This window comes from Aethalodelphis obliquidens, unplaced genomic scaffold (genome assembly GCF_003676395.1).
Source record: "Aethalodelphis obliquidens isolate GAN/ISIS:26980383/991018 unplaced genomic scaffold, ASM367639v1 scaffold47, whole genome shotgun sequence".
Taxonomy (NCBI): domain Eukaryota; kingdom Metazoa; phylum Chordata; class Mammalia; order Artiodactyla; family Delphinidae; genus Aethalodelphis; species Aethalodelphis obliquidens.
Genome location: NW_020837991.1, coordinates 4,365,480 through 4,390,547, shown reverse-complemented (window position 1 = coordinate 4,390,547; position 25,068 = coordinate 4,365,480). Strand labels below are relative to the sequence as shown.

The following is a 25,068-nucleotide window of genomic DNA, read 5'->3' as shown; positions in this document are numbered from 1 at the left end:
TAGAAGACACGGGGCTCTAAGCAGCTGTCAGGAACTGCCGCCCACCCCAACCCTACTCCACTCCAGGCAGGGTTCAGTGTCCATTCTACACCGGCGCTGCCCCTGGTCTGCAAGAGCCAGGAAGCCCAGGCGCATACTTCCGTGTTGGCGGCTGGCATCCAGTGGGGGCCGGTCCTATCCCTGGCTCAGCTCAAAGCCAGGCCCCAGATCTGTGGACAGGAGCAGTGACCAAGGGACCAGGACCTTCCCCCCCTACCCAGAATGTCTCTTTTCAGGTAAGTTGCAACAGCTGCAAATAGAGCAGTGGGTGGCAGGGACCCCACATTCCCCTCCCCCAGCTGAGTGAGGGGGGCTTCCAGAGACACTCGGAGGGAGCCTGATCCCCCTTGCCTGGAGTCTGCGGGCTCCCGAGACCTGAGGCCAGCTCCCACCACCTGAAAGTGAGCCCACGCAGCACTGGACACACGGGGAGGAGATGATACCCACTAGGGTGGGGACAACAGGGCGTCAGGCAGGGGGTTAGATTCTGGCCAGGAGGAGAGCTGGGAGGGGCCACGCGACCCAGGCTGGATGCCCAGGGCTGAGGGGACAGTCACGAAGCCGCCTGGAGGAGAGGCCCTGCAGCTGCAGGTTTTCATTTAGGAAGCCCCAGAGGAGTGGAGGGACACCCGCCCAGGCCGGAGAGCCTGATGCCAGGTCTCCTGCATCAGACGGGAGCAAGCTTCCCGCCCTCCTTCCTCCCGACAGCTCCAAACTCAGAGAAGACAGATAGCCTGAGGGCTGCGGGGTGGGGGGTGGGGGCAACGCAGAAAAGGAAGAAGAAGCCAACTTCCACCACCACCCCACCCCCACCCCCCACCCCCGCCCCCGGCAGGCTCCCAGCCGGAGCTGCCCAGAGCTGGGGGAGTGGAAGTGCCCAACTTTACACGAAGTTCTGGGATGTTTATTTACACCGGACTGGACGTTTTCATCCGTGATTGAGAGTGTTACGGTGGCTAAAAGTAACTGGAGGTTTTTTCCTTTTCTAGGAGTGATCTAAAACGTATTAAAACTGCCCAAGCTTTCATCTGAGGCTAGAAGTGACCACAGCACCGGTTCGAAGGGACGGCCGTGAGAGAGGGTATGTTGTTTTCAGTCTCACCCTGAAAATTCTGCCCAGCCAGGAGCTGGGGATGCCAGTCTGCTGGCAGCTCTGGTTTTGCCAGCTGGGCATTCCCACCGCCCCCCTCCTCCTTTGGTCAGGGCACCTAGGGATCACAAGGCAAGCCAGTCAAACGCCTTGGGGAAGGGGACCCTCCAGCTGGGATGCCGGTCACTCAGAGATCCTGCAGCCAAGGCCCTCGGACAGTGCTTCCTGGCTCCTGGCTGATCAGCTCTTCCTTCAGTTCGGTGACTGGCCCCAGCTCCCGTCCCCCCCGGGTCTGCCTCTTGCTTTTGAGCACCACAGTCCCCGTGGGCACGGCTCCTGGGCCTCCGGGGGTACCCCTTGCCTCGGCCGCCTCTCAGCCTGGCCAGTTGCTGACCCCTTTAGTTTTGACCAGCACATTTTTAGAAATGGAGTTTGAAAACCTTCCTGCAGGGAGCGTGCTCCGCAGGCCCTCACCACCCCCTACTGTCCCACAAACAGTGGTTTTATTCCCGGCCGACCGGCGATTCCTAGGTTCTTGTCCTCTCAAGGGAAAGAATTCAGTCAAGAGACAGAGAGCAGGTTTAGGCAGCAAGTTTTACGAAGCAGAGCATAAGTACGCTCTCCAGAAGCAGCCCTGCAGTCAGGGCTGGGCTGGGCTTATTAGAGTGGTGGCAGTCCCTCCCCACGCCCTACGTCATTTGACTGCCAAGTTGATTGACAGTTTTAGGTTATATGACGTTTCTCTTACTGCGCAGGTGCTTACCACCGAGGAGCACCCAAGCGAAAAGCATGGGGGAAGGGGCGGGGCAAAAAACGCAATGCTAATTTATTATAAATACGGAATGGGCCCTGGGTTACTCTGAGTCACTTTTTAGGTCTTGGTGCCCCTGCACCAACCTGTGTTGGCGATTTTATCCTGCTTAGTCCAGATAAGCCTGGAAACTCAGCGGTGGTCCTTGACTGGAAGAGGGAGGATCTCTGGCCGTGCTCTGATTACCAGTGGGGGGCCGGGAGAGATGACCCCCTCCAGGATGGGGCAGCACCCGCTCATGTCTGACTAGCTACCTAACAGTTTTTACCAACTTCACCCCTCCCTGGTGGCAGCACCTAGCCCTGCTCCCCTTTCCTTACTAATACCCCTGGAATTGTACCCTGCCTTGGCTTCTCAGCTACGAGGGCTAGCTGACCCCTGTCTGGCAGGTCACTCAAATCTGAGCACAACAATTGTACTTTAGGTAGTTAAATCGATGGTTTCTAACCATTATTGAAAGAGAAGGTATAGCTCCCTGAAGAACCTAATTTACAGTCAGTTTTGCTGGTTTGTAAACAGTTTGAAAAAGAAATGAACTATGAGATTATTAGTCAATCAAGTCTTTGGTTTTTGAAGACACTTTTTATTATGGAAACATTCACATGGACACAAAGCAGAGAATGGAGACCTGTATCCTCCAGGTACCCATCACCCAGCTTCTACGCTTATCAACATCGGGCCAATCTTGGTTCATCTTTTCCTCCCCCAGCCCCCCACCCCCCAACACACACACACATTACCCACCCTCCACAGCAAGCTGGGTTATTTTAAAGCAAATCCAGGATATCATAACATTCCATCCATAAACACTGCATATTTATATCTTTAAGGAAGACCTCCAAAAGATAAGATCTCTCTTGTTAATGTAAACAACAATATGTAACAATAATCCCTTAATATCATCAAATACACATTGTTCAAATTTCCCTAATTATCCTTTAAATCTCTTAATCTATAACAGTTCCCCCTCCTTCTTTTTCTTTTTTCTTGTCACTTATTTGTTGGGGAAATAAGTTATTTGTCCTGTAGACTTTGCTGTGGGCTGGATTTTGCTGATTGCATCCGCATGCAATTTTAACATGCCCCTCTATACCCTGAATCTCCCATAAACTGGTGGATCTAGAGACTTAACTGATTCGATTTCACTTTCTTTGGCAAGAATGCTTCACAGTTGGTGCCATGCACGTCCTGCTGGTCACACCAGGAGGCTCCTACGGTCTGGCTGCCTCTCTCTCTGTCTGTGGAGACCAAGAGGTGGGCACAGGTGCGACCCACCTGTCTGTGCCCATCCCTGGGCAGGGCCACACATCACTAGAGCGTCACCTTGTAGAATAAGAGTTCACCTCAAGTTTCCTGGTGTCTCAGTATTTTTAAATTTCAGTCTCCAACAGAATAAAATTGTATCTAGTTCATAAAATTTAATATATATACTGCTAACTCAAAGGAATCCAACATTTTTTCAGTTCATGACATAATTTCATATTTAACTCTACATATTTTTACAGTACTCACACTAAAGTTATTCTGTCATCGCACTTTATATACTCAAACAAAAATGGTATGTGAAATTGATACTATTTCTATTTTATTTAAGGATTACTTTGCAGAATGACCAACTAAAGAGGGGAAGAAAGATTTATGGTATATATTCGTAGGAAAGTGATTTGAGGGTAAGGATTATGTAAAGAGACTTATGGAATTGAGACTAAGAGGTCTCAAGCATGAAGGCACAGAGAGAATGTTATAAAATTGTGTTTTTTACTAGCGACCAACAGGTGGCATGAGCTGAGCAACAGAACATTGGAAGGCTCCTAGGCACCCAAGGCATTCAGTCAGAGCCTTCTGTCAGCACCAACACCTGGATCACATTTCCAGTTTGGATATTTAAAATAAGACTATGAAGATAAAAATATGATTTTGTCTAGAGAATGTCCATTTACATATTTATTTTTCCTTGCAATAAAAATGTTCTAAAGTTACACTGTTTTCTACAGTGTCTGTTTAATTCATTTTTCTCAATGTAGGCAATGAAATTTCACGTGCTCAGATTTTCAGTTCTTGTACATCTGCTGAGTACTTAGATTCGGTTAGAAAATCTGATTATTCTTGACTTCCCCAGGTGTTTTATTTCGTATTTCTTATTTCTTTCAAACCAAAAAACTAATATTCAACTTCTTTAGGAGCTATGACTAGAAAAAGAAATATTAGTTTGGAGAAAAAAATAAGAATATGGTCCTTTTAATTCGGAGCCCTGCTGCAGGATCTAAATCTGGGGCTTGGTGTCGCCTGGGTGTTTTCTTCCCGTAATTATGGTATTAGAGAGGCATTCCTTTTTTTTTTTTTCTAATTTATTTTATTGTAGTTCATTTACAGTGTTGTGATAATTTCTGCTATGTAACAAAGTGATTCAGTTATACATATATACATTCTTTTTCATATTCTTTTCCATTATGGTTTATCACAGGATATTGAATATAGTTCCCTGTGCTATAGAGCTAATTCCGAACTCCCAATCCTTCCCTCCCTCACCTCCCCTCCCCCCTGGCCACCACAGGTCTGTTCTACAGAGGTCTCTTAATGTTTCCTCTTCAAATTAAAAACAAGAAGTTGGAATTGTATCCTAACAGGCAGTCCCGGATGCAGTATTAGAGAAGGTATATTCAAGCACTGAATCTATATGTATGCCAACATTTCCTGGCCCAAATGCAGAGGAGACTATGGGTAAGTGAATAGTGAGTCCAAGGGTAAGACACCATATGAGGCATGAGAATTCAGTGCCACTGGCTTCGCAACAGCTGTTTCTCCAAAAAAAAAAAAGAAAAGGCAACTCTGGTATGCAAAAGTAAAGCAATCTTCTCACATTACTTTGCATAAAGATTTCAAAGTCTCCCAGAAACCGGGAGGCCAATTTATAACCAAGACAGCCTCCAGAAGGGATCCTTTTCTCCCCCACCATCATCTGTGGCCCATGAACACCTGGTGTGTGTCGGTCTGGCAGCTGGGTGAAAACGCCAGGCTCACTTTCTGTTAACAAAACGCACGTGGATGGGCTCCCCTGGCATCAGAAGCCCATGGGTTTTTGCATGAACAGTTTTAGTCCATGGAGATATTTTGATCTCAAAACGTTGAAGCAACTAAGAAGAGAAAGAGAGAGAAGGACTTCAAAATTGGGAAGCAGAAAATTCACAGCACTGCTGGAGTGCCCATACTCCTGTGACAGCCCCGGCTTCAGGGAGCCGAGGGAACGAGAGATGTGGGAAACAGGGCGTCAGGTCCTATACAGGAGCCCAGCATGCCCACTGAGCAACAAGGCCCATGGGACAAAGATACGCAATCAGAATTTAAACGGAGCAGGACCCTGTGGGGCTCCTGGGCACAAAAACCTTTCCATGTCCCCATTTCTTGCTTGGAGGAAACAGGCTTCATACGACTTCCTTGACCTTCCCTGAGTTCCAAAGAGGGGACTCGAGCAGTTACTAACTAGGGAAGGGAGGGGATGCAGAAACAAGGGAGGAGCAGTTAAGAAACAACAGTGCAGGCTTGGGGCTGGGTTCTGGTTCCTCCTCAAGAAATATACGTTACAGTATCTTTGAGCACTTCTGCAGAACTAAGGTCCCCCACCAGGTGGAGGATGGTAACTTCAGGATGAGCACAAGATTCCTGGAGCCCCGCCCTGTTACCTCACCACCAACCAATCAGCCCTGCAGCCCTTACCCCCAATTTTGCCTGTAAAAGCTTCTCCCCACAAACCATCAAGGAGTTCGGGGTTTGGGGGGCATAAGCCACCCATGTCCTTGCTTGGCCCTGCAATAAACCTTTCTCTGCTTGAAACTCGGACGTGTTGGTTTGTTTGGCCTCACTGCGCGTCGGGCACGTGAACTTTGTTCAGTAACAGATGTTCAAATGACTTACACTTTATTAGCTAGTTCAAAGTTCTAACTGTGTTACTTCCGCTGTAGGTCTGGAAAAAGAAGGAATCAAAGGAGCAAGGAGGAAAGAGGAACCAAGTGAAATTCCAGGGTTCCTGCTGGTGTGGAGTCTGCAGTCACTTCAGTGGTGGTACGGACACAGCAGGGGCACAGCCGTCAGACTTTATCCATTACTGTCTTTAATTTAACTATTCTTCATTTGCACCTTTGATTCCATTTCTCACTTCTGCAGTTCAAAAGGAGAAGCAGCCCTACCTCTCAGGGTGAAACTGGGACGTTTTAAAGAACGCTTAAGTATCTGTCAGCCTCAAGCACTAATCTCCCAAAAGGCAACCTGCTCTAAGGACCTCTGTCAAACTACACTGGTTCCTGGAGGGGAGGCAGGGCCTTGCTCAAGGGCCGGTGGGGACGGTGCAGGGTAGCAGACCGGCCATTCATCCCTCCCCTGCTCCAACCTCCTAAGAGAGCATCAGTGCTGGAGAACCTATATTGTCACATGGGATGCAAACGCCCCAGCCCACCCTGACTCTCCAGCCTGGTCTCCCAGGTAAAGCAGCAAGACCCACTGATGGGTCCTCTGGGTGAGCTGGGGCTCCGGGGGTGGAGGTCAGGCAGGGAGCAGGGCTGCACTGAAGACACAGGCTAAAATCATTACTTTGTCATTGTTAGAGAGCCAAGCTGAATGACCTGTATTTAGGCAACTCTAGAACATTCTGGCATCGAGATGCCTTCACCTCAACATCTAATCTCTGACCCTTTGTTCTGACCTCACAGGACTGCTCGCGCGTTCCCATGTGGCAGAGGAAAGAATCACACACAGGTCTCCTCACTCCATGGCCAACATCCCACAGGGCCTTTTTCCTTTCTGAGTGGCAGTACATGCTCATTGAAAAATGAAAACTACACAGGAGATGTAAAAGCCAGAAAACAAGACCCCCCTTCCACCTCAAGTCTCCAGTTCCCAAGGAGCAAGGGTGTATCCTCTAACCACTCTCCGTGCAATATGAATGTCTTGTTCCTATTTTCAAGGAAACACATTAATATTGCAACATTAAAGCCAAACCTTCCCTTCCCATAGGCCACAGGCATAAGTCGCTGTTTTGTTGGGATAGACACTCTTTATTTGCTTAAGGAAAGCCCTTCCATTACAGGTGTGCTAAGAGAGTTTCTTCATGAATGGGTGTTGAATTTTATCAATTATTTTGGGAGAGGGTCATAAAGTTTTTCTCCCTTAATTTGTCATTGTGGTGAATTCTGTCTTGAGGTGGGCCGTCCTTGCATTCCTGAACAAACCTGATTTGGTGATGGTGCATTTCTGGTCCATACATTGCTGGATTTGGCTTGCCAATTTTTCATTTAAGGTATTTTTCATCTTTGTTCATAAATCAGATTGGCCTGTAGTTTTTCTTTCTTATTTTATCCATTCTGGGTTGTGACTCTCAAGGTTATACAAGTCTCATAAAAACAAGACTTCCTTTTTCTATTTTCTATTTGTGTAAGATGATGATCACCCGTTCATTGGAGGTTTGATAAAACTTGCCAATAAAACTGTCTAGGTCTGGAACATTTGGTGGTAGATATTTTTACTACCAACTCAATGTATTCAAGGTCTGTTCTCTTTCTTTTGAGTCCATTTGGGTAATTTACACCTTTTCTAGTAAATTGTACATTTTATCTAAGTCTTCAGATGTATTGGGAAAAAAAGCTGTTTGCAGTATTTTCTTGATTTAAAAAAAAATCAACTGCATTTGTAGCTATGTCTCCTTTCTCATTCCTAGTACTGTTTATTTGTGCCTTCTGTTTCTTCTTTTTTCCTCTTGGCAATTACAAACAGTGATGTTCCCTCTCTATACTTGCGCAAGTAGAAATGAGGGCTCTTGAAGCAAGAACTGTAGCAGGTACCCGTGTATGTTACAGTAGCAAACAAAGAAAACCCCCATCACCACCACCAAACACCCAGTTTCTGACCCTTTTCCCACTCCACCATCTGTGCCCTCATGCCCTCAGCATCCGCTATGGTTGTCCAGGCCGTCAGAAGCGGGAAGCATCCAGGAAGCAGTCAGCCCCCCGAAAGGCTGCCTGGAAATGGCCTCTGCCCGTCAGAGACATGGTTGTGGAACACACAGCAGCACTGATGGAGCCAGGACCTTCCCAAACACATTCCCCGTGAGCAGACACCGAGAGCAGGTGTGCAGACAACACAGACTCTGCTTAGACTATTCTTATTCCTCACACACCCAAAAGGCAGGTATTTGGCCCATTTTGTGGATGAGGAAACATGCTCAGCAGTGTCAGAACCACAAACTGGCAGAGCTGGGGTTGGAGTCCATCATCCACACAGAGATGCCTCTCACCTTGGGCATGACTGGGCCTGGCCAGCGTCCATAGGGCCCACCGCTGCCCGGGACAGCTGCCCTGGAAGGGACACCTCTCACCTTGGAGGACTGCAGCCACCCGTGTGCCCACAGAGGTGGGACGACCGAGGGACAGGCCGGCACCCACTTCTGCTGGTCTCACCAGGTCCCCGGAGCTTTCCCACCAGAGCCAGGTGGGCCCAGCTGGTGTCCTCCTCGCCCCCTTCCACACTCACCTCCCTGGCCGTGGCCCCTCACCTCCTCCAGCCCCCCTAGCCTGCCTCCCATGCCCACAATCCCCCACAGGCCGACCAGGCTTCCCCATCCCTTACGCTCTCTGATGCCATCGTCCGTAAAGGTCCCAACCCCTGAGTGCTCTGCCCTGGGCTCTGCCGGCCTGCAGGAAACGCCTCGGTAACATGAGGGGAAATGCAGGCAGGAGACAGGACACGTGCCTCGTGCCCTGCACCTGCCACGCGGCAACCGTGGCAAGTGGCTCCAACTCCCTGAGCCTCAGCTTCCTCATCGGTGAAATGGGGAGATGGGTCCCCAGGTCATCCCCTCGTGCTTCCAAAGCCTGGAGTCATAGCTCCCGAAACTTGGGCCTAGGTTTTCCATGGCAGGCTCCCCAAATCTGCAGGAAAGTCTAATGGATAGAATTTTCTCTACTGCAGGCTTTTCTTTCATGAAATTTCCTTCAGACATTATTTAGTTCCTGCCGCAGCCTGAGCTCAGATACTGGACAAGCGCAGAAGTAAACACTTGAGCATTTAGAGATTTGCATGGAAGGTATTCTCTCACCAAAACCAAGCCTTCCTGATGTTTCAAAACCCAAACAAGCTTGAGAGCCACCTCCGTGCTTAAAAGGCTGATTCACAGAAAACGAGGTGCTGAGGGGGCGGCAGGGGGTGAGCGTGACTCCCTCCATGGTGACGGTGACAGTGACAAGCTCTGAAGGAAGGAGGCCTGGGAGGCCGGGGCTTGAACAGCAGACGCAGCCACCAGCAGAAGTAGAGATCCCCCGTGCCCCACCACGTGCACTTCCTTAGACCACTGACATCAGAATCGCCCAGAGCCCCACCCCAGACCCACCAAGTGATTCTCTCTGTGGTTGGGGCCCAGGAACCTGATTGCGAGGGGCTCCTGGTGACGGGATGGTCCATAATGTTTGAGGGCCGCTTGCTGGACACCTTCCACTAGCCTTTCTGCAGAACCCCTGTGGGAGTGCTTGGGCTCCTATAACCACCCATCCCTGCTACACACACACACACACACACACACACACACACACACATCCCAGTTCTGCCCATGGGACTCCAAGGAAGAAAGGAACAAGGCAGGTGGCCATGGGGCTAGAGGTGGCTACTGCAGGGGGAGGGGAGGCATTTTAACACATAAAAGAGATTTAACAGGAAGCTCTGAAAGTTTTCAAAATCCTGTTTCATTGTTTTCACCTAAGTCTTGATCCAGCAACGGAGCCCAGCCAGTCACCTGAAGCCCAGCCCGCAGGCCCTACCTGAATCACAAGGAGGTGGATCTCCAATTCTGCAATCCTCCGCCCGATGCAGCTTCGAGCCCCGTAGCCGAAGGGGATGGACCCGAAATTGTCAACCCTGCGCAGGTTTCCTGGCCGCAGCCAGCGCTCAGGCCGGAACTCCTTGGCCCGAGGGAAGTTCTCATCCTCGTAGGAGGTGGCATAGTGGCAGAGGGCCAGCTGGGTCTGAGCAAACCGTTTTCACCAGAAAAGTAATAAAGAACTTAATCAAGGGAAAGCAGAGTAGAGGCCACAGCCCCAGCTGGACCGACCCTCCAGAGATGCTTCGGGCCAGGAGGAGTCATGTAAGGGCCCAGGAGGCCATGCAGACCCGGGATGGCAGGTCCCCCTTCAAGTCACACCCTACCCGGAATGAACATCAATGCAGCCACAGAGAAGGCAATTCAAGTCCTTCAGAAACTCTCCCTGGAGGGAACTGCTGCTTCCATGGGGCCTCCGGCGGGGGGTGGGGGTGGGGGTGGGGAGGGAGGGTTGAATAGGCCTGCGAGCTACAGAAGTATCTGCCTTTGTTTTTGCCAGAGCAGCGTCACACAATCCACATCTCCTTGCTCGTAAAGCCCCATCTTCATCATAAAAATACATGCAGAAGAAAAGGACATCTACAGATATTTGCTTAGGTACAGGGACATCCGAAACGTGGAAGCAAATTTCCAGTCCAACCGCCCCTGCTCAGCCCAGCCCCGCCACGTCCGCCAAACTCACGCCTCTGGGAATCAGATACCCGCCAACAACCAGGTCTTCCTGGGTGACCCGGCCATTCCCCGGCAGCACTGGAAACAGCCTAGAAAGAGCCAACGGGGACGGGAAGGCAGCGGTGACTTTCAAAATATGTTACTAAACATTTAAAAGTCTGGATATATTGCCATTTTCATCTTCTAAAAAGTAACACATGGTACAGTTTCAACCAGGAAATCTTGCAAGGATCTTCATGGGCTCCCTAGCTTTGCCCGGGAAGCATTCTGGGGCCTCACAGTCAAAAAAATTTATAGAACACAAAGCAAAGCCTTTAAAATGCTACTGTGCTCCCAAGAGGAATAATTCTTTTTTTTCTTTTAAATAAATTTATTTATTTATTTATTGGCTGTGTTGGGTCTTTGTTGCAGCGCGTGGGCTTCTCATTGTGGTGGCTTCTCTTGTTGCGGAGCACGGGCTCTAGGCGCGTGGGCTCCAGTAGTTGTGGCACACGGGCTCAGTTGCTCCACGGCATGTGGGATCTTCCCCAACCAGGGATCGAACCCATGTCCCCTGCATTGGCAGGCGGATTCTCAACCACTGCACCACCGGGCAAGTCCCAAGAGGAATAATGCTGAATTTCTGAAATCTATGCAAGCATGGGACCCCTTTATCAAGGAATAGTTCATAGGACTCAGGGCTCCAAGAAATAGATTCTGAGAAATGCTACATCAGTTTTTGGATTCTCTGGGAAGTGATCCTACGAAAACTCTGAATAAACTTTTTTTTTTTTTTTTTTGCCGTACACGGGCCTCTCACTGCCGTGGCCTCTCCCGTTGCGGAGCATAGGCTCCGGACGCGCAGGCTCAGCAGCCATGGCTCACAGGCCCAGCCACTCTGCGGCATGTGGGATCCTCCCGGACCGGGGCACGAACCCGCGTCCCCTGCATCGGCAGGCAGACTCTCAACCACTGCGCCACCAGGGAAGCCCAACTGAATAAATTTTAATTGACAAATACCAGTTAACACACAGCCGGCTTTTTTCTTTCTTTCTCCCTCTCTTCTTTTTTTTTTTTTTGAGATTAAACAGCATGCTGAAGATGGAAGATGCAAGCCAACTTGAAATATCATTATCGAGTCAGGTTTAAAAGCATTATTTTAGTGTGTACTCTGTAAATAACCTTTGCTCCGTGTCACGGCATTTCCTCCACAGAGGAATGCTGTGGTCACGATCCTGAGCCTCACAGGAGGAAGAACCTTCACTAGTCACCTAATCCCACCTCTCACCCAAGCCTGCCCAAGACCACCCGTATCCCTCATGCTCCGGCGTTTCCCAGGGTCAGTAAAGTCCTGTCCGGAAGTAAACAAGCCTCACTACTTGGTGTCTCCACCTTGACTAGACATTCACACGAGGAACACAGTAAGCACGTCTAGTAACTGGCCACTCAGCCCAGAACATTTTCCTGACAGTCAGTCCTGTTCTGCTTTATCCCCCGAGGAACACACTGGGAAACAGTTGATGAAACAAATGTCTAGAGTGAGTACAAAGTTCGAGGATGGCTCTAAAGATCTTTATGAAGAAATGAATATTTCTAACTGTAAAACAGAATAGCCTTTCTGCTGCTCTGTCGAGGGCAGAGAGGAAATAAAATGGTCATGAGTCCCTCCTTCCTAAACATTTCTGCCACCGAGGGTCTCTGGAGTATTGGTTTAGGACTCAGTTTTTAAGTCAAAAGCACATTCATTGCGATAAAGAATCAGAGACTTAACGGACACGGTTTTTGACATGAATTTTGGTGAGCCTTTTACCTCAAGGTTTCCTTAAGCAGAGCTCGGACCAGTGGGACTTTGGGGACGTCTGCAGCCGTGGGAACATGCCTTTCCCCCAAATTCCTCACTATCTCCCGGTACAGGGTCTGCTGCACTTCCGGGTGCCTCGCGAGGAGATACACTGCCCAGGACAACGTGAACGATGTCTAATAAAGAAACCGGCAGACACAGGCACGTGGGTGAGTAACATCAAGGATTTCAGGCGCAGGCAGCATCGGACGTGAAGTCATGGGAGAATAAGCGCAGGTGCAAAGCCACGCCCACATACGTCTATCGGAGCATTTTATGTCTTACTGAAGCAAAAGATGATCTCCCCTAACTCTTCCTGGAAAAAAACTGACAGAGACTTTTGGAAAGTAACATCAGTGATGGGATTCAAGCGCTCTTTCAATGAAGAGCCACAGGAAAAACTATTTTGGAACTTTAAAAAATCATTGAAGAGCAATCTGCCTCTTCTTCCATGGAGTTTGAGAGCACGTAGCAACGCTGGTTAAGCCTGGAAGTTGTGCCTAGAACTTTCTTCGACCTTCTCTACAAGGGTCACCTGAGTTTTGCTAGAAAGGACCTGAGGCTGCCCGTCAGCCTGAGAACTGCATCCTGCAGGCCCATGGCTGGGCAAGGGCTGCTCTGGTTGCCCTAATCTAGAAAAGATGGGGGAGAGGGGGACGGGAGGTGGTGGTCACAGGACTATTACTGGTCCATCATTGTTCCCATGCACTTATCAAGCAAAGCACCATATAAGGATTGAATGGCATTTGCACAAAGCAGTATCATTGTTTATACCACTTCCTAAACTGAAGAATTACATTTCTGGTTATTGAGAATAAATAATTCTATTTTATACCCTAGATTCCAAGATTTTCACTAAAATCAATACTATTACCCATGTGACTGTAGTTTACTCTCTTGTAAACAAGGAAATTCCACAGTATAAGTGCCCTTTCTTTCATCTAAAAAAAATCTAACTTCAGTAGGCCATATTGATGTTATTTCCCTCTAATCGATATTATATATTTTTAGAGGGCAAGCTCTCTTGTAATATACAATGTAATGTGCAAGTTCTTCCTTATAAATGATAAGGAAATAATTTAGATGCTTCCTATGAAGAGAACAGAAAATTTCTATTAAAATCACATATTCATGGAAAAACCAAATGTGGTATAGCCATACAATGGAATACTGTCCGGTAATAAAAAAGAATAAACTACTTTTACAGGCAACAACATCCATGAATTTCAAAATCATTTTGCTGAGTGAAGGAAGTCAGACACAAAATACATACCGTATAATTCCATTTATATAAATTTCTAGAAAAATGCAAACTGATTTCTAGAAAACTGCAAACTATTATGACACAGTGTCAGAAGGCGGTTGCCGGGGGTGTGGGGGGGGGGCAGGGGTTATGGGAGGGATGGACTGAAATGGGGGTGAGGAACTTGCAGAGGTGGTAGCAACATCCAGGATCTTAACTGCAGCGCTGGTTCCAAAAATGATTGCATCTGTGCTTCTCCTGTATCAGTCAACAATCTGTATCGAATTGTACCATTTAAATGGATGCAGGTTATCGTGCATAAATTATGCTGCAATGAAGTTGGCTTTTAAAAATAACATTTTAGAAAATGAGCGTGAAGTTTCAAGATGTTCCCTTCACGTAGGAACGAGTCCTCGCTGCCCTCCGTCTCACGGTGATGCTCTTAGTTACCACCAGGGGGCAACAGTAGCATGCATCTGAATCAGCTTAGATACAAAGCCGTTCATTCCATCACTGCTTCTCCACTCAAGCAAACCCACACTGTCACATTCACACGGTTAATCAGAACTTTCATCGCTTGCATTGTCCGCATTGATTCGTTTGTATTTAATTTATATACTTTTTGCTTTATTGTTGACGATGATCCATAAGAATAATGACTTTACGTGAAGTTTTTTGCTTTTACATGTTTAATTGGCTTCATAATAAAAATGTCAACCGTGGGGTTTTTGTCTACCTCTAAAAACGAGATTGGTGCTTTCCTCAAGTCCGGGAAGCACTCCTGTGAAGGAAAAACCTTGAGGCAAGCTTAGCTGTTTCATGTTCCCACCTGTTAAATGAAGACAGTAACACCTACCTCAGAGGATTCTGTGTGAACAGAAGGGTGTTTACAGATGTGCGTTGGAGACACAGTAAATCACCACATTTACTGTCTTAATCCTAATTATTTCACTCAGCTGACTTTTCTTCCACCAATTACCAAAAGCCTGGCCCTTCTTTTTCTTATTTCACCACTTTCTTTTAGCAAATTTTAAACTTTTTCTGTACATATACCCACAAATATACCATTTTTTATACTTGAGTAAAGGTATCAGATTATACATAAGTTTTTAGAAGGAACTTGGATTCCACACCCCTGTACCAGCCCCGCCCCAGCCCAGGAACCCATGTTAACCGTCCAGGGTGCAGGCTCCATACTTTCCTCCACGTCCAGCAATCACTTAGCGATACACACGTGCACGCGGACAGATGGGACGGGGGCCACTGCTTTACTAATGGGAACACAGGATATACATGCTTTTCTGCATCTTCATTTCTCACTTAGTAATAGGGTATGGAATCCCCTCCAAATCAATGGGCAATGCTTTGTTTCATTCTGATATTGAGCCCTCGTTGGTCATAGTGTACGATTCATCTGCTACACTAACTGAATCTATTCACTAGGATTTAAAATTGATATATGTACATATTCATAAGTCAAACTGCTTATTAAACTTTTCTTTCTTTATGCTTTCTTTAGCAGGTTTTGAAGTTATGCCGACTTTATCAAATGAACTGGGAAGTTCTCCATAGCCCAGAATATTTTGAATGATAAGTAAGAGGGTTTTTAATGTCTGTGCCCTTTTCATTTCTTTTTTGTTTTTTAAGATTTTTTTGATGCGGACTATTTTTAAAGTCTTTGTTGAATTTGTTACACCCCTGCTTCTGTTTTATGTTTGGGGTTTTTGGCCACAGGCACGGGGGATCTTAGCTCCTCGACCAGGGATCGAGCCCACACCCGCTGCACTGAAAGGCGAAGTCTTAACCACTGGACCGCCAGGGAAGTCCCTTCATTTCTGATATTATGAAACAATTGAGAAATATTTGCAAATCAGGAATGATTTTAAACTTTAAAACATATTGCTACTTTGTGTGTGTGGTAATAGAATTGGGTTATGTTATTTACAGAATTCATCGTGCACCTTTATTTATATTAAAGAAAAGAAAAAAGGTCGAGTTTTCTCCTGGAGACCCTCAGCAGTGAAGCAGACATTCAGCTAGTACAAACAAGCATGGTCCCCTTAAAGTATCTGCCATCTGTCGGATTCCTCGGAAAGGCCCCCAGCTTTAACTGTGCTCTGCTGAGAAGAAAGGAAAGCTGAGAGCTCACCGTGTCCACGCCAGCCAGCAGCATCTCGGTCATGTTGGCGTAGATTTCCTCCCGTGTCAGCTCCTGGCTGAGGAAGAGGTACGTGAGCAGGCCCCCTCTCGCTCTCTCCCCTCGGTCCATTTGGCACTGTATGTCCCTCAGCTTGTTGTCAACGTGAATTTGGCCTGTTTGAAAACAGTGTTTCTTTTGAAAGAAGTTTTGGTTAAGAATCGTCTCTTCAGGGCTTCCCTGGAGGCGCAGTGGTTAAGAATCCACCCGACAATGCAGGGGACGCTAGTTCGAGCCCTGGTCCGGGAAGATGCCCACATGCCGCAGAGCAACTAAGCCCGTGCACCACAACTACTGAGCCTGCACTCTAGAGCCCGTGAGCCACAACTATTGAGCCCGCATGCCACAACTACTGAGCCCGCGTGCCACAACTACTGAGCCCGCGTGCCACAGCTACTGAGCCCACGTGCCACAACTATTGAGCCCACGTGCCTAGAGCCCATGCTCCACAACAAGAGAGGCCACCACAAGGAGAAGCCTGTGCACCACAACAAAGAGTAGCCCCCATTCGCCAGAACTAGAGAAAGCCCACACGCAGCAACAAAGACCCAATGCAGCCAAAAATAATAAATAAATTAATTAATTTTTTTTAAAAGTGAGAAATCTGTCACATTACTTGTGGTCACAACCCACGTGCTTTTTGCTCATTCGAGAAACCAATCTAAAAGTTCTTGAGTCAAAATAGCACGTAACTCCATTGGGGAAGCCCCTACAGTAATACCCACTGTCTGCCTGAGTGTTAGATACACAACTAGGACGAAAGTCAGGTCCATCTGATTCTACAAAAGGTGCCCTGACTCTTCTCTTACTGAATTTGAAGAGTCCATCCCAGGACCTGCAGAATTCCCGCCAGGGTTTGGGGATGAGCGGGCGGAGCCACCTAGGGATGGCACCGGCGTACATGGACGTCTTGAACGTGCAGAACATGAGCTCCAGGGCCTCGATGTAGTCCATCGTCGCCTGCGGGACGCTGTTCTCCAGGCAGCCCAGACGGCTCTCGTAAAGAATGGTGGCCACTCCTGCGCGGGAGAGAGGTTACAACCCTTCTTCTTCTTCTTCTAGATCATTCACAGCATCAATATACGATACCCGGCCATAAATGTAACTTTCAAAAGTGGTCCAGGGACTTCCCTGGCGGTCCAGTGGTTAGGACTCCTCGCTTGCACTGCAGGGGGCCTGGGTTCCATCCCTGGTCAGGGAACTAAGATCCCACAAGCCTCGCCAAAAAAATAAAACTTAAAAAAAGAAGTGATCCAGGTGCTACCCCTGAGGTTTTCTCTACCAGGTCCTGACCCCCAGGGCGCTGTGGGTTCAATGCTGACGAACCCTCTGCCTCAGTGCGCCCTCAGCTCAACAGTCTGTTCAAGACCCACAAGGCAAAACGCCCAACCTTTCAGCCAGTTGCCCAACTTTGGGGAGTTGAAAGGTGGCTCCTCCTGGCCACACTTCCGGGAGCCCCAGGACGAGCTAAGGGGGCAGAGGAAAGGGCCTCTGTGAACCAGGGATGGGGAGGATTTTTCAGTGTGTTTACAACTCACTTCTCTGTCGATTTTGTTACTATTTTTAGAGAGCATTAATACCAGAACTTTAAAAAGTTAACTTAACTTAAATTTGAAGAAACTTTTTTTTTTTAAAAGGGAAATCTGGACTTCCCTGGTGGTCCAGTGGTTAAGACTCCGTGCTTCCACTGCAGGGGGCACGGGTTCCATCCCTGGTCAGGGAAGTTCCACATGGCACACGCAACGCAGCCATAAATAAATAAATAAAAATAAAAATGGGAAAGCTAATAGAATTCTCCAAAAACCCAGGTACAGAAAAAATGTTTGGTATGCTATCAATTTTTTTTTAAGTAAAAAGAATACTCACAGTCATATTTCTTTGTATGTACATAAAATATCCCTTGAAGAAGCTGGTGACCTAGCTGGGTTAGGAGAGAGGGAGACTTTTCCATGAGTACTTTTTGGGTTTGATGTTTGAACCATGGGAATGTGCTACCCATCTAACATGGATTTTAAAAGTTAGAATGATTGTGGTACCTGCCCTCTAGACTCCTGTTGCTTTTAAAACTATGCTAAAACAATAATTAGGAGCATGGTTCTTGAGTTAGAGAGACGTCAATTTGAAACTAAGTTTCTGCCACTAAAAATGGGGGTTAGTTTTTCAGTTCCCCCATTTGTAAAACAGTGTCAGTCAACCTGGTTCCATTAGCACTGTGACAATTACATGTACGTATGTATGGGGCTTAGCACATTGTCTGGGACACAGGAGATGCTCAATGAGTGATAAGAACCATATTTTGGTAAAATGTCCATTCTTCCATCTTCCCCACCTCCTGAGTTCACCTACCTTCCATTGAATATTTGAAGAAAAGGTCATTGATGTTGGTCACAGTCTCCCCATCTTCTGCCTGGCTCTTGAGGAAGTAGATTCTTTTAATTAAATCAGCAATAACTTGGTTGATTTCTCCTGCAAAAATGGCCACATCTTTCGGTTTCAGAATTCTTTGTCTCAACACACTTCTCATCTTGAGCCACTGTTCACCCTCCCTAGAATAAAGTGAATTCCAAATAATCTTACTTATAGTGATATTCTAGGAAGGAATTCAGAGTATCTCTGCAAAAATTTCCCAGCAATAAAGAGTCAACAAGATCTGCCAGTCCAAATGGGATGAAGACAGGACAGACACTGCAAAGAGAGGGGAGCGATGGTATTACTCCCCAGTTCCTGTGTAAGGACATGTATATCAAAAGAGCCAAAGATAGAATTTCTAAACCAAAGGGATTTGGACCAGGGGATCTGCAGATGCTCTGTTTTCTCCTCCCTACCTGAGGCTGTACCGATTCGCTCTTGGAAGACACAAAGGTGTATAATAACCATAGTCTGTTACAAGGCAGGAACATCATCCCATGGCGATCAATGCTGAAGTTCGTAGCCCCTCCTGGAGGTCTCCTAAAACAGCTCACCACCCTCACCCCTGTCCACAGAGGGGCTCTGTGAGCTTCAGCCCCCTCAGTGGTCACCGAAAGGACACCTAAAGCCACAGAGTGTTCCTTGAAAAATGGCTCCTCTCCATCACTCGGCTAGTGGGCTCCCCACCTTGTCCCTGCCACCAAATCTCTTCCCAGAGGGTTTTAGGAGATTTGGGGAGATCACACGTGAGGCTCTTTTGATACTATTCCACTGGGAGTTCTGTGCCTTATTAATAGCTGTTTTTAGGAGCCCAGCGTTCAGGGAGGGGGGGCATCCCTGGGCTCCCCGCTCCTGCTCATGTCTCAGCCTGGCCTCACATACTCACGCGGAGATGAGCCCGGTGGATCTGCCCCGTAAGTCTCGGTACTCCTGCCAGGACCCCATGTTGGCTCTCTGGGGCACGGCTCCCTCTGCCCGGAGCACCTGAGCCACCAGGTCTCGGTCTGCAACAGATACTACAAACTGAGGACCAAAGTGAGACTTGAAGATTTTTCCATATTCCCGTGTGTGTTTCTGCTGCAAAACCATGGAGAAATCAAAAAAGGAAAAAAATACACAGATATGATATACCTTTGACATGGACATTCCTGGATGTTAGGGGAGCAGAAAACTGGGGCAGAGGGAAGCTCTGCATTATGCAGAACTGAATCAGAGTGGCCACTTTACTTACAGTTACCAAGGGGGAGAGGAGGGGGCAGGGATAAACTGAGAGATTGGGACTGACATATACACACTAGATAACTAATAAGGACCTACTGTCTAGCACAGGGAACTCTACTCAGTGCTCTGTAATGACCTACATGGGAACAGAATCTAAAAACGAGTGGATGTATGTATATGTATAACTGATTCACTTCGCTGTACAGCAGAAACTAACCCAACAAGGTAAATCAACTCTACTCCAATAAGTATTAATTAAAACAAAAAAAGAGTGGTTGCTTTAAGTATGCCTGAGGTAAACATATTTTCACATCATTAATCATATTCATAGAAGTTTTCTTAGTTCTTTAAAGATATGTGTTTAAAAAAGCCTTAGCTGTGTGAAGCAATGTGAGAGGAATGTGGATGTAGATGAACTGCAGGGTCTTGACTGTCCTGAGTCAAACAGGGTCTGCCTGCCCCTTTCATTCAGACACTCAGCAGCCGCCCAGCCTGTCCTGTGAAGAAAGCGCCCTGCAGGAAATCTGTAATAAACCTGTAAAAATGCCCCCAGCAGAGAAATGAAAGGAAAGGCACCCAGATTGGAAAGGGAGAAGTAAAGCTGTCTCTGTTCACATGTGACGTGATCTGGCGTGTAGAAAATTCTAAGATATCTGCTAAAAAACGTGTTCAGTAAGCTTGCCGGATATAAGATCAATATACAAAATTCAATTGTATTTCCACACACGAGCAATGAACAATCCAAAGATAAAATTAAGAAAGCAATTCCATTTACAATAGCATCATAAAGAATAAAACACTTGGGAATACATTTAATAAAATAAGCGTAAGACTTACACTCTGAAAACTGCAAAAGAGCATCGAAAGAAATTAAAGACCTACATAAACGGAAGTTATTTATTCCATGTCAATGGAATGGAAGACTTAATATTATTAAGATGGCAATATTTCTCAACCTGATCCATAAATTCAACATAATCCCTATCAGAATTCCAGTGATTCAGAACCGCAAAAACAATCCTAAAAAAGAAGAACAAAGTTGAAGGACTCACAGTTCCCTGTTTCAAAGGTTACTGTAAAAGTAATGAAGACAGTGTGCTACTGGCATAAGGATGGACGTCTAAATCATTGGAATAGAATTGAGACCCCAGAAATAAACCCATACATCTAAGGTCAATGGATTTTCAAAAAGGGTGCCAAGACAATTAAATGGGAAAGAATAGCCTCTTTAACAAAAGATGCTGGGAAAATTGGATAGCCACAAACAAAAAATAATTTGTACCCTTATCTCACACCACACACAAAAACTACCTCAAAGTGGACCAAAGACTAAATGTAAGAGCTAAAACCACAAAACTCTTGGACGAAAACATAGGGATAAATATTCATGACCTTAGATTTGGCAATGGCGTCTTAAGATATGATACCAAAAGAACAAGCAACAAAAGAAAAAAACAGATGATTGGACATCATCAAAATTTTAAAATGTGCGTAATGTCAAAGGACATTACAAAGAAAGTGAAAGACAATCCCTAGAATGGAGAAAATATTTGCAAAGTACGTATTTGATAAGAGATATATGCCTAGAATATATAAAAAAACTATTACAACCCAAGAGTAAAAAACAGCAACAACAAATAACCCAATTAGAAACTGGGCAATTATTTGAATGGACATTTCTCCAAAGAAGATATCAAAATGTCTAATAAGCACATGAAAAGAAGCTCAATGTCATTGGTCATTAGGGAAATGCAAATCAAAACCACAATGAGATATCACTTCCCACATACTAGGATGCTTATAATCAAAAGGACAGGTAATAATAACAAGTATTGGCAAGGATGTGGAGAAATCAAAACCCTCTTGCACTGTTGCTGGAATATAAAATAGTGCAGCCACTTTAGAACAGTCTAGCAATTCCTCAAAAGGTTAAACACAGAGTTACTATTTGACACAGCAATTTCACGCCTAGATATACACCCAAAGAAATGAAAACATAACAGCCAAAAGGTAGAAACAATCCAAATGTCTATCAACTGATGAATAAGTAAACAAAATGTGGTCTATCCACACACTGGAATATTATTTGTTCATAAACAGGAATGAGGTACTAATACATGTTACAACATGGGCGAACTTGAAAACGTTATGCTCAGTGAAAGAAGCCAGACAAAAAAGACCACACATTATATGATTCCATGTATATGAAATGTCCAGAATAGGCCAATCTATAAAGACAGAAAGTAAATTATTAGTGGTTGCTTAAGGCTGGGGGAATGAGAGGGTTGGGGAGTGATTGCTAAAGAATACAATATGGGGTTTCTTTTTAAGGTTATGAAAATGTTCTACAATTGATTGTGGTGATGGTTGTATACTTTAAGTGGGAGAATTGTATGATATGTGAATTATACCTCAATGAAGTTGTTACCAAAAAAAGAAATCACAATAAATGTAAATGGGTTAAATAGTCCAGTTAAATAATTAAAGAAGGAAGGAGAGAAAGTACCCTCCAGCATGGCTCAGCATGACATAGGCATGGGGACTTTCCTGGCAGTCCAGTGGTTAAGAATCCATGCTTCCAATGCAGGGGGCATGGGTTAGATCCCTGGTCAGGGAACTAATAACCCACATGCTGTGTGGTGTGGTCAAAAAAAAAAAGCATGACATAGGCAGGGCTAAGCATGGGGAAAATGACTACATCCCTCTTTGGCATCTGCCAACATTTCTTATCACCCCAACTCTCAACCACGGAAATGGCAGGCCAGAGGGTCTGTCATCTCTCCACTCTTCTGCTGTTTGCTTCTTTGTGGACCTAGTTGAAGTCCCGCTGCCTGGAGATGAAGACACTCAGACTCAACTGGGAAGTGTCAGGTGCCAAGAGATCACTCTGCCTAACAAACAGGTGACCCCAAAAGGGTATTTCTCCAGGTTTCTGATAGGATGACTGTTACCGGAACTACTGGGAGATGGGCCACTCCTCGGGCACATCCAGCTACTGAATGGGCACAATCAGACAAGGGAGCCACTGACCAAGGGGCAAAAAGAATGAGATGAAGGACACAGGTAGTTTACGGCCCTTTTTGGTGGAGGGCCAAGGAATGATACAGTCAGCCACAGACTCAGTTTGTGTAGCCAGCTGGAGCACAGACTCTGGAGTTGGAATCTCAGCTCACAGTTTACTAGCTGGGTGACCTTGGGAAGTTAGGTTCCACTGTGTCTCAGTTTCCTCACCTGCAAAATGGAGAAATAATAGAGATTACCTCACATGGAGGACTTAAAACTGTGCCTGGCACATGAAAAGAGTTCCAGAACTGTTCATTCTTCTTATGTGTTGGTTATTATTACAGTTTACAAAGACCTTCCACAGCCCTGATCACACGACCTCACAATAACCCGTGAGATGGATGAGGATTGCTCGACTGCTGCACAGAGGAGGAAACTGTGGTCCAGAGAGAAGAACTGATTGGCCAAGATTCCACAGGTGCTTGTAAAGGGCTGCTACGTAACGCAGGACCCTCCTGCTCTGTCATACCTGGCGACCTTGATCGCTGTGTCTGCTCTGCCGCTAACCAGCTATGTGACTGTGGGCAAGTCACTCAGCCGACACTTTGGGGCCTTTTCCACATGTAAAGTGAAAGACCTGGACCCTGTAGATGAATCCCTTGTGAGACAGCATTCTGTGATCACAAGTTGAGTGAAAGGAAACTGGACTTGAGGTAACAGAATAATTCTCTTCCTCCTTAGAAATGCCTTAGGGGTGACCTGGAGAGCTCGGGGAGAGGGTTTTACTAGAACAACCAGCTCTAGTAAACAACCAATGCTCCAGTCTACAGCAACCTGTATTGAACTTGTCAATAAATAAATAACAATTTTTTTTTTTTTACCGTATTTGAAAACTATCATCTTGATAGCTTATGTTCAGATTCCACATGGAACAGAAAAAATCATTTTTGACCCCCAGAAACATGTTTGGGAAGAAATCGTGTAGAGTTCATGTGGGGCATGGAGAGGAGGGGCCAACTGGAATTTCAGTCAAATTAAGATTGTTCCTCTTGCCCCACTGTTTTTGGTTTTGTTTTTCTATCAATGAAGTAAGTTTCTGCTTCTCCAGCTGTAGCTGTGGCCTCTGCACCATCATGTAGGTTAAGGGTTGAGGGAATGAACGTACGAACGAATGACCAAAACCCAGGTGGGTGGTTACAAAAAGCTTCCTCTGAGAAGTTTCTGAAGGTTGAAGGGTAAGCTCTGAACAAAAAGAAGTGAGTAGTGGGGAAGGAGGGTGTTCTTGGACGAGGTCCCAGAAATCACAGCGGGTGCTGGGGTGGGAGCCCTGAGAAAATGACGGAGGCAAGCAGCGAGCAGCTACCATAGGAAATGGGAGCGAATGGATTTGACGACGCTGAAAGGTGGGGATCACCTTGCAATGAAAGACGCGATTTGAGGTGGGCACGGGAAGGGCAAAACTCAGGGTCAAGATGAGCCACCGTACAACGAGCGGGCTCCCAACACTCCGACGGGGTTGCTGGACCGGTTGGGTTCTTCCTAAGTCCCTGCCCAGACCTGGCTTGACGCCGAGGTTCACGAACTTTCGTTTGTCTTCCCATCACTTAGAGATCACATAACTCGGAGCCTCCGAACCCCTCGCTGTTATTTTTAGGTTTGTTTTTTTTTTTTTTTTCAATTATAAAACACAAACAAAAAGGACTAGGAACATACGCAACCTGTCCTCGGCCGCGTAAAGACCCGCAGGGCTTGTCACCCACCGCGGGAGAGGCGCTGCTCACGGGCCTCCCTCGGGACGGTCCCGGGAGGCCGGGTGGCGGCTCCCGGCGCCCCGACTCCGCAGGCCAGCCCGCCGGAGCGTACGGCGCGTGGGGGCGCAGCGGCTCCAGGGCGGCCCCTGCCCGTGACCCCCTCCTCCGGCGCCCCTCCCCGGTGCCTCCCCGGGCCCCCTCCCCGGCTCTCCCTCCCTGGAATCCCTCCCCGGTTTCCTCTCCCCGGGTCCCTCCCCGGCGCTCCCTCCCGGGTTTCCTCTCCCCGGATCCCCTCTCCGGCGCTGCCTCCCCGGGATCCTCTCCCGGGTCCCCTCTCTGGCTCTCCCTCCCCGGGATCCTCTCCCCGGATCCCCTCCCCGGCGCTCCCTCCCTGGTTTCCTCTCCCGGGTCCCCTCTCCGGAGCTCCCTCCCCAGGATCCTGTCCCAGGTCCCCTCCCCGGCGCTCCCTCCCCGGTTTCCTCTCCCCGGATGCCCTCCCCGGCGCTCCCTCCTGGGGTTCCCTCTCTGGCGTCCTTCCCGGGATCCTCTCCCCGGTTCCCCTTCCCGGCGCTCCCTCCCCGGGCCTCGTCCCCGGCGCCTTCCCGCCGGAGCGAGCCCCCTCGCGCTCCCGGTCTCCCGCGCGCAGCTACCTGGATCTCGTGGATGCGGCTGAAGCCGTCCTTCCAGAAGAGCTCCACGAGGTTGGCGAGGGTCCGGGGCCCCGGCATGGCGGCGAGGCTCCGGGGTCCCTCTGCCCGGCCCCCGGCCCGCGGCGCCCCCGGCCGCCCGACTCCTTTGTCCTCGGCCCGCGCCCTCGCCGGGAGCCTGGCGTCCGTGGGCCGAGGCTGCCAAGGGCCCCGCTCGGGCGCCGGGCTCAGACGGGCTTTGAGGATCCGCGCCAGCAGAGCCATTGCGATCCTCTGCGTTGGCTGGTTTGAGCAGTTTTTTGTTTCGA

At 47.6% G+C, this 25,068-nt stretch overlaps 1 protein-coding gene across 3 annotated transcripts; it reads right to left on the bottom strand.

Annotated features, from left to right (window-relative positions):
* Positions 1-4,402: 4,402 nt before the first annotated feature.
* CYP27C1 (cytochrome P450 family 27 subfamily C member 1) lies at positions 4,403-25,060 on the bottom strand. 3 transcript variants are annotated; one of them, XM_027082551.1, is made up of 9 exons: positions 24,764-25,060; positions 19,025-19,215; positions 18,076-18,275; positions 16,539-16,748; positions 15,682-15,845; positions 12,260-12,426; positions 10,481-10,559; positions 9,740-9,943; positions 4,403-5,074 (listed from the first exon to the last, which is right to left on the bottom strand). In XM_027082551.1, the coding sequence occupies exons 1-9, from the start codon at positions 25,022-25,024 to the stop codon at positions 4,958-4,960; spliced, it is 1,593 nt and encodes a 530-aa protein (XP_026938352.1). In that variant the 5' UTR covers positions 25,025-25,060; the 3' UTR covers positions 4,403-4,957. The 3 variants fall into 3 exon arrangements, with proteins under 3 accessions (XP_026938352.1, XP_026938353.1, XP_026938354.1); XM_027082552.1 differs by having other exon boundaries at positions 19,025-19,142; positions 24,764-24,872; XM_027082553.1 differs by lacking the exon at positions 24,764-25,060 and having other exon boundaries at positions 18,076-18,414; positions 19,025-19,465.
* Positions 25,061-25,068: the final 8 nt, after the last annotated feature.

Bases quoted from the DNA above. Each gene is read 5' to 3' on its own strand.
- CYP27C1 (XM_027082551.1), bottom strand. From the start codon at position 25,024: ATGGCTCTGCTGGCGCGGATCCTCAAAGCCCGTCTGAGCCCGGCGCCC. The intron at 16,749-18,075 runs GTAGGTGAACTC...TCTCCCGCGCAG, and splicing joins CTTCAAATATTCAATGGAAG to GAGTGGCCACCATTCTTTAC. The intron at 9,944-10,480 runs GTGAGTTTGGCG...CGGTTTGCTCAG, and splicing joins GGTATCTGATTCCCAGAGGC to ACCCAGCTGGCCCTCTGCCA.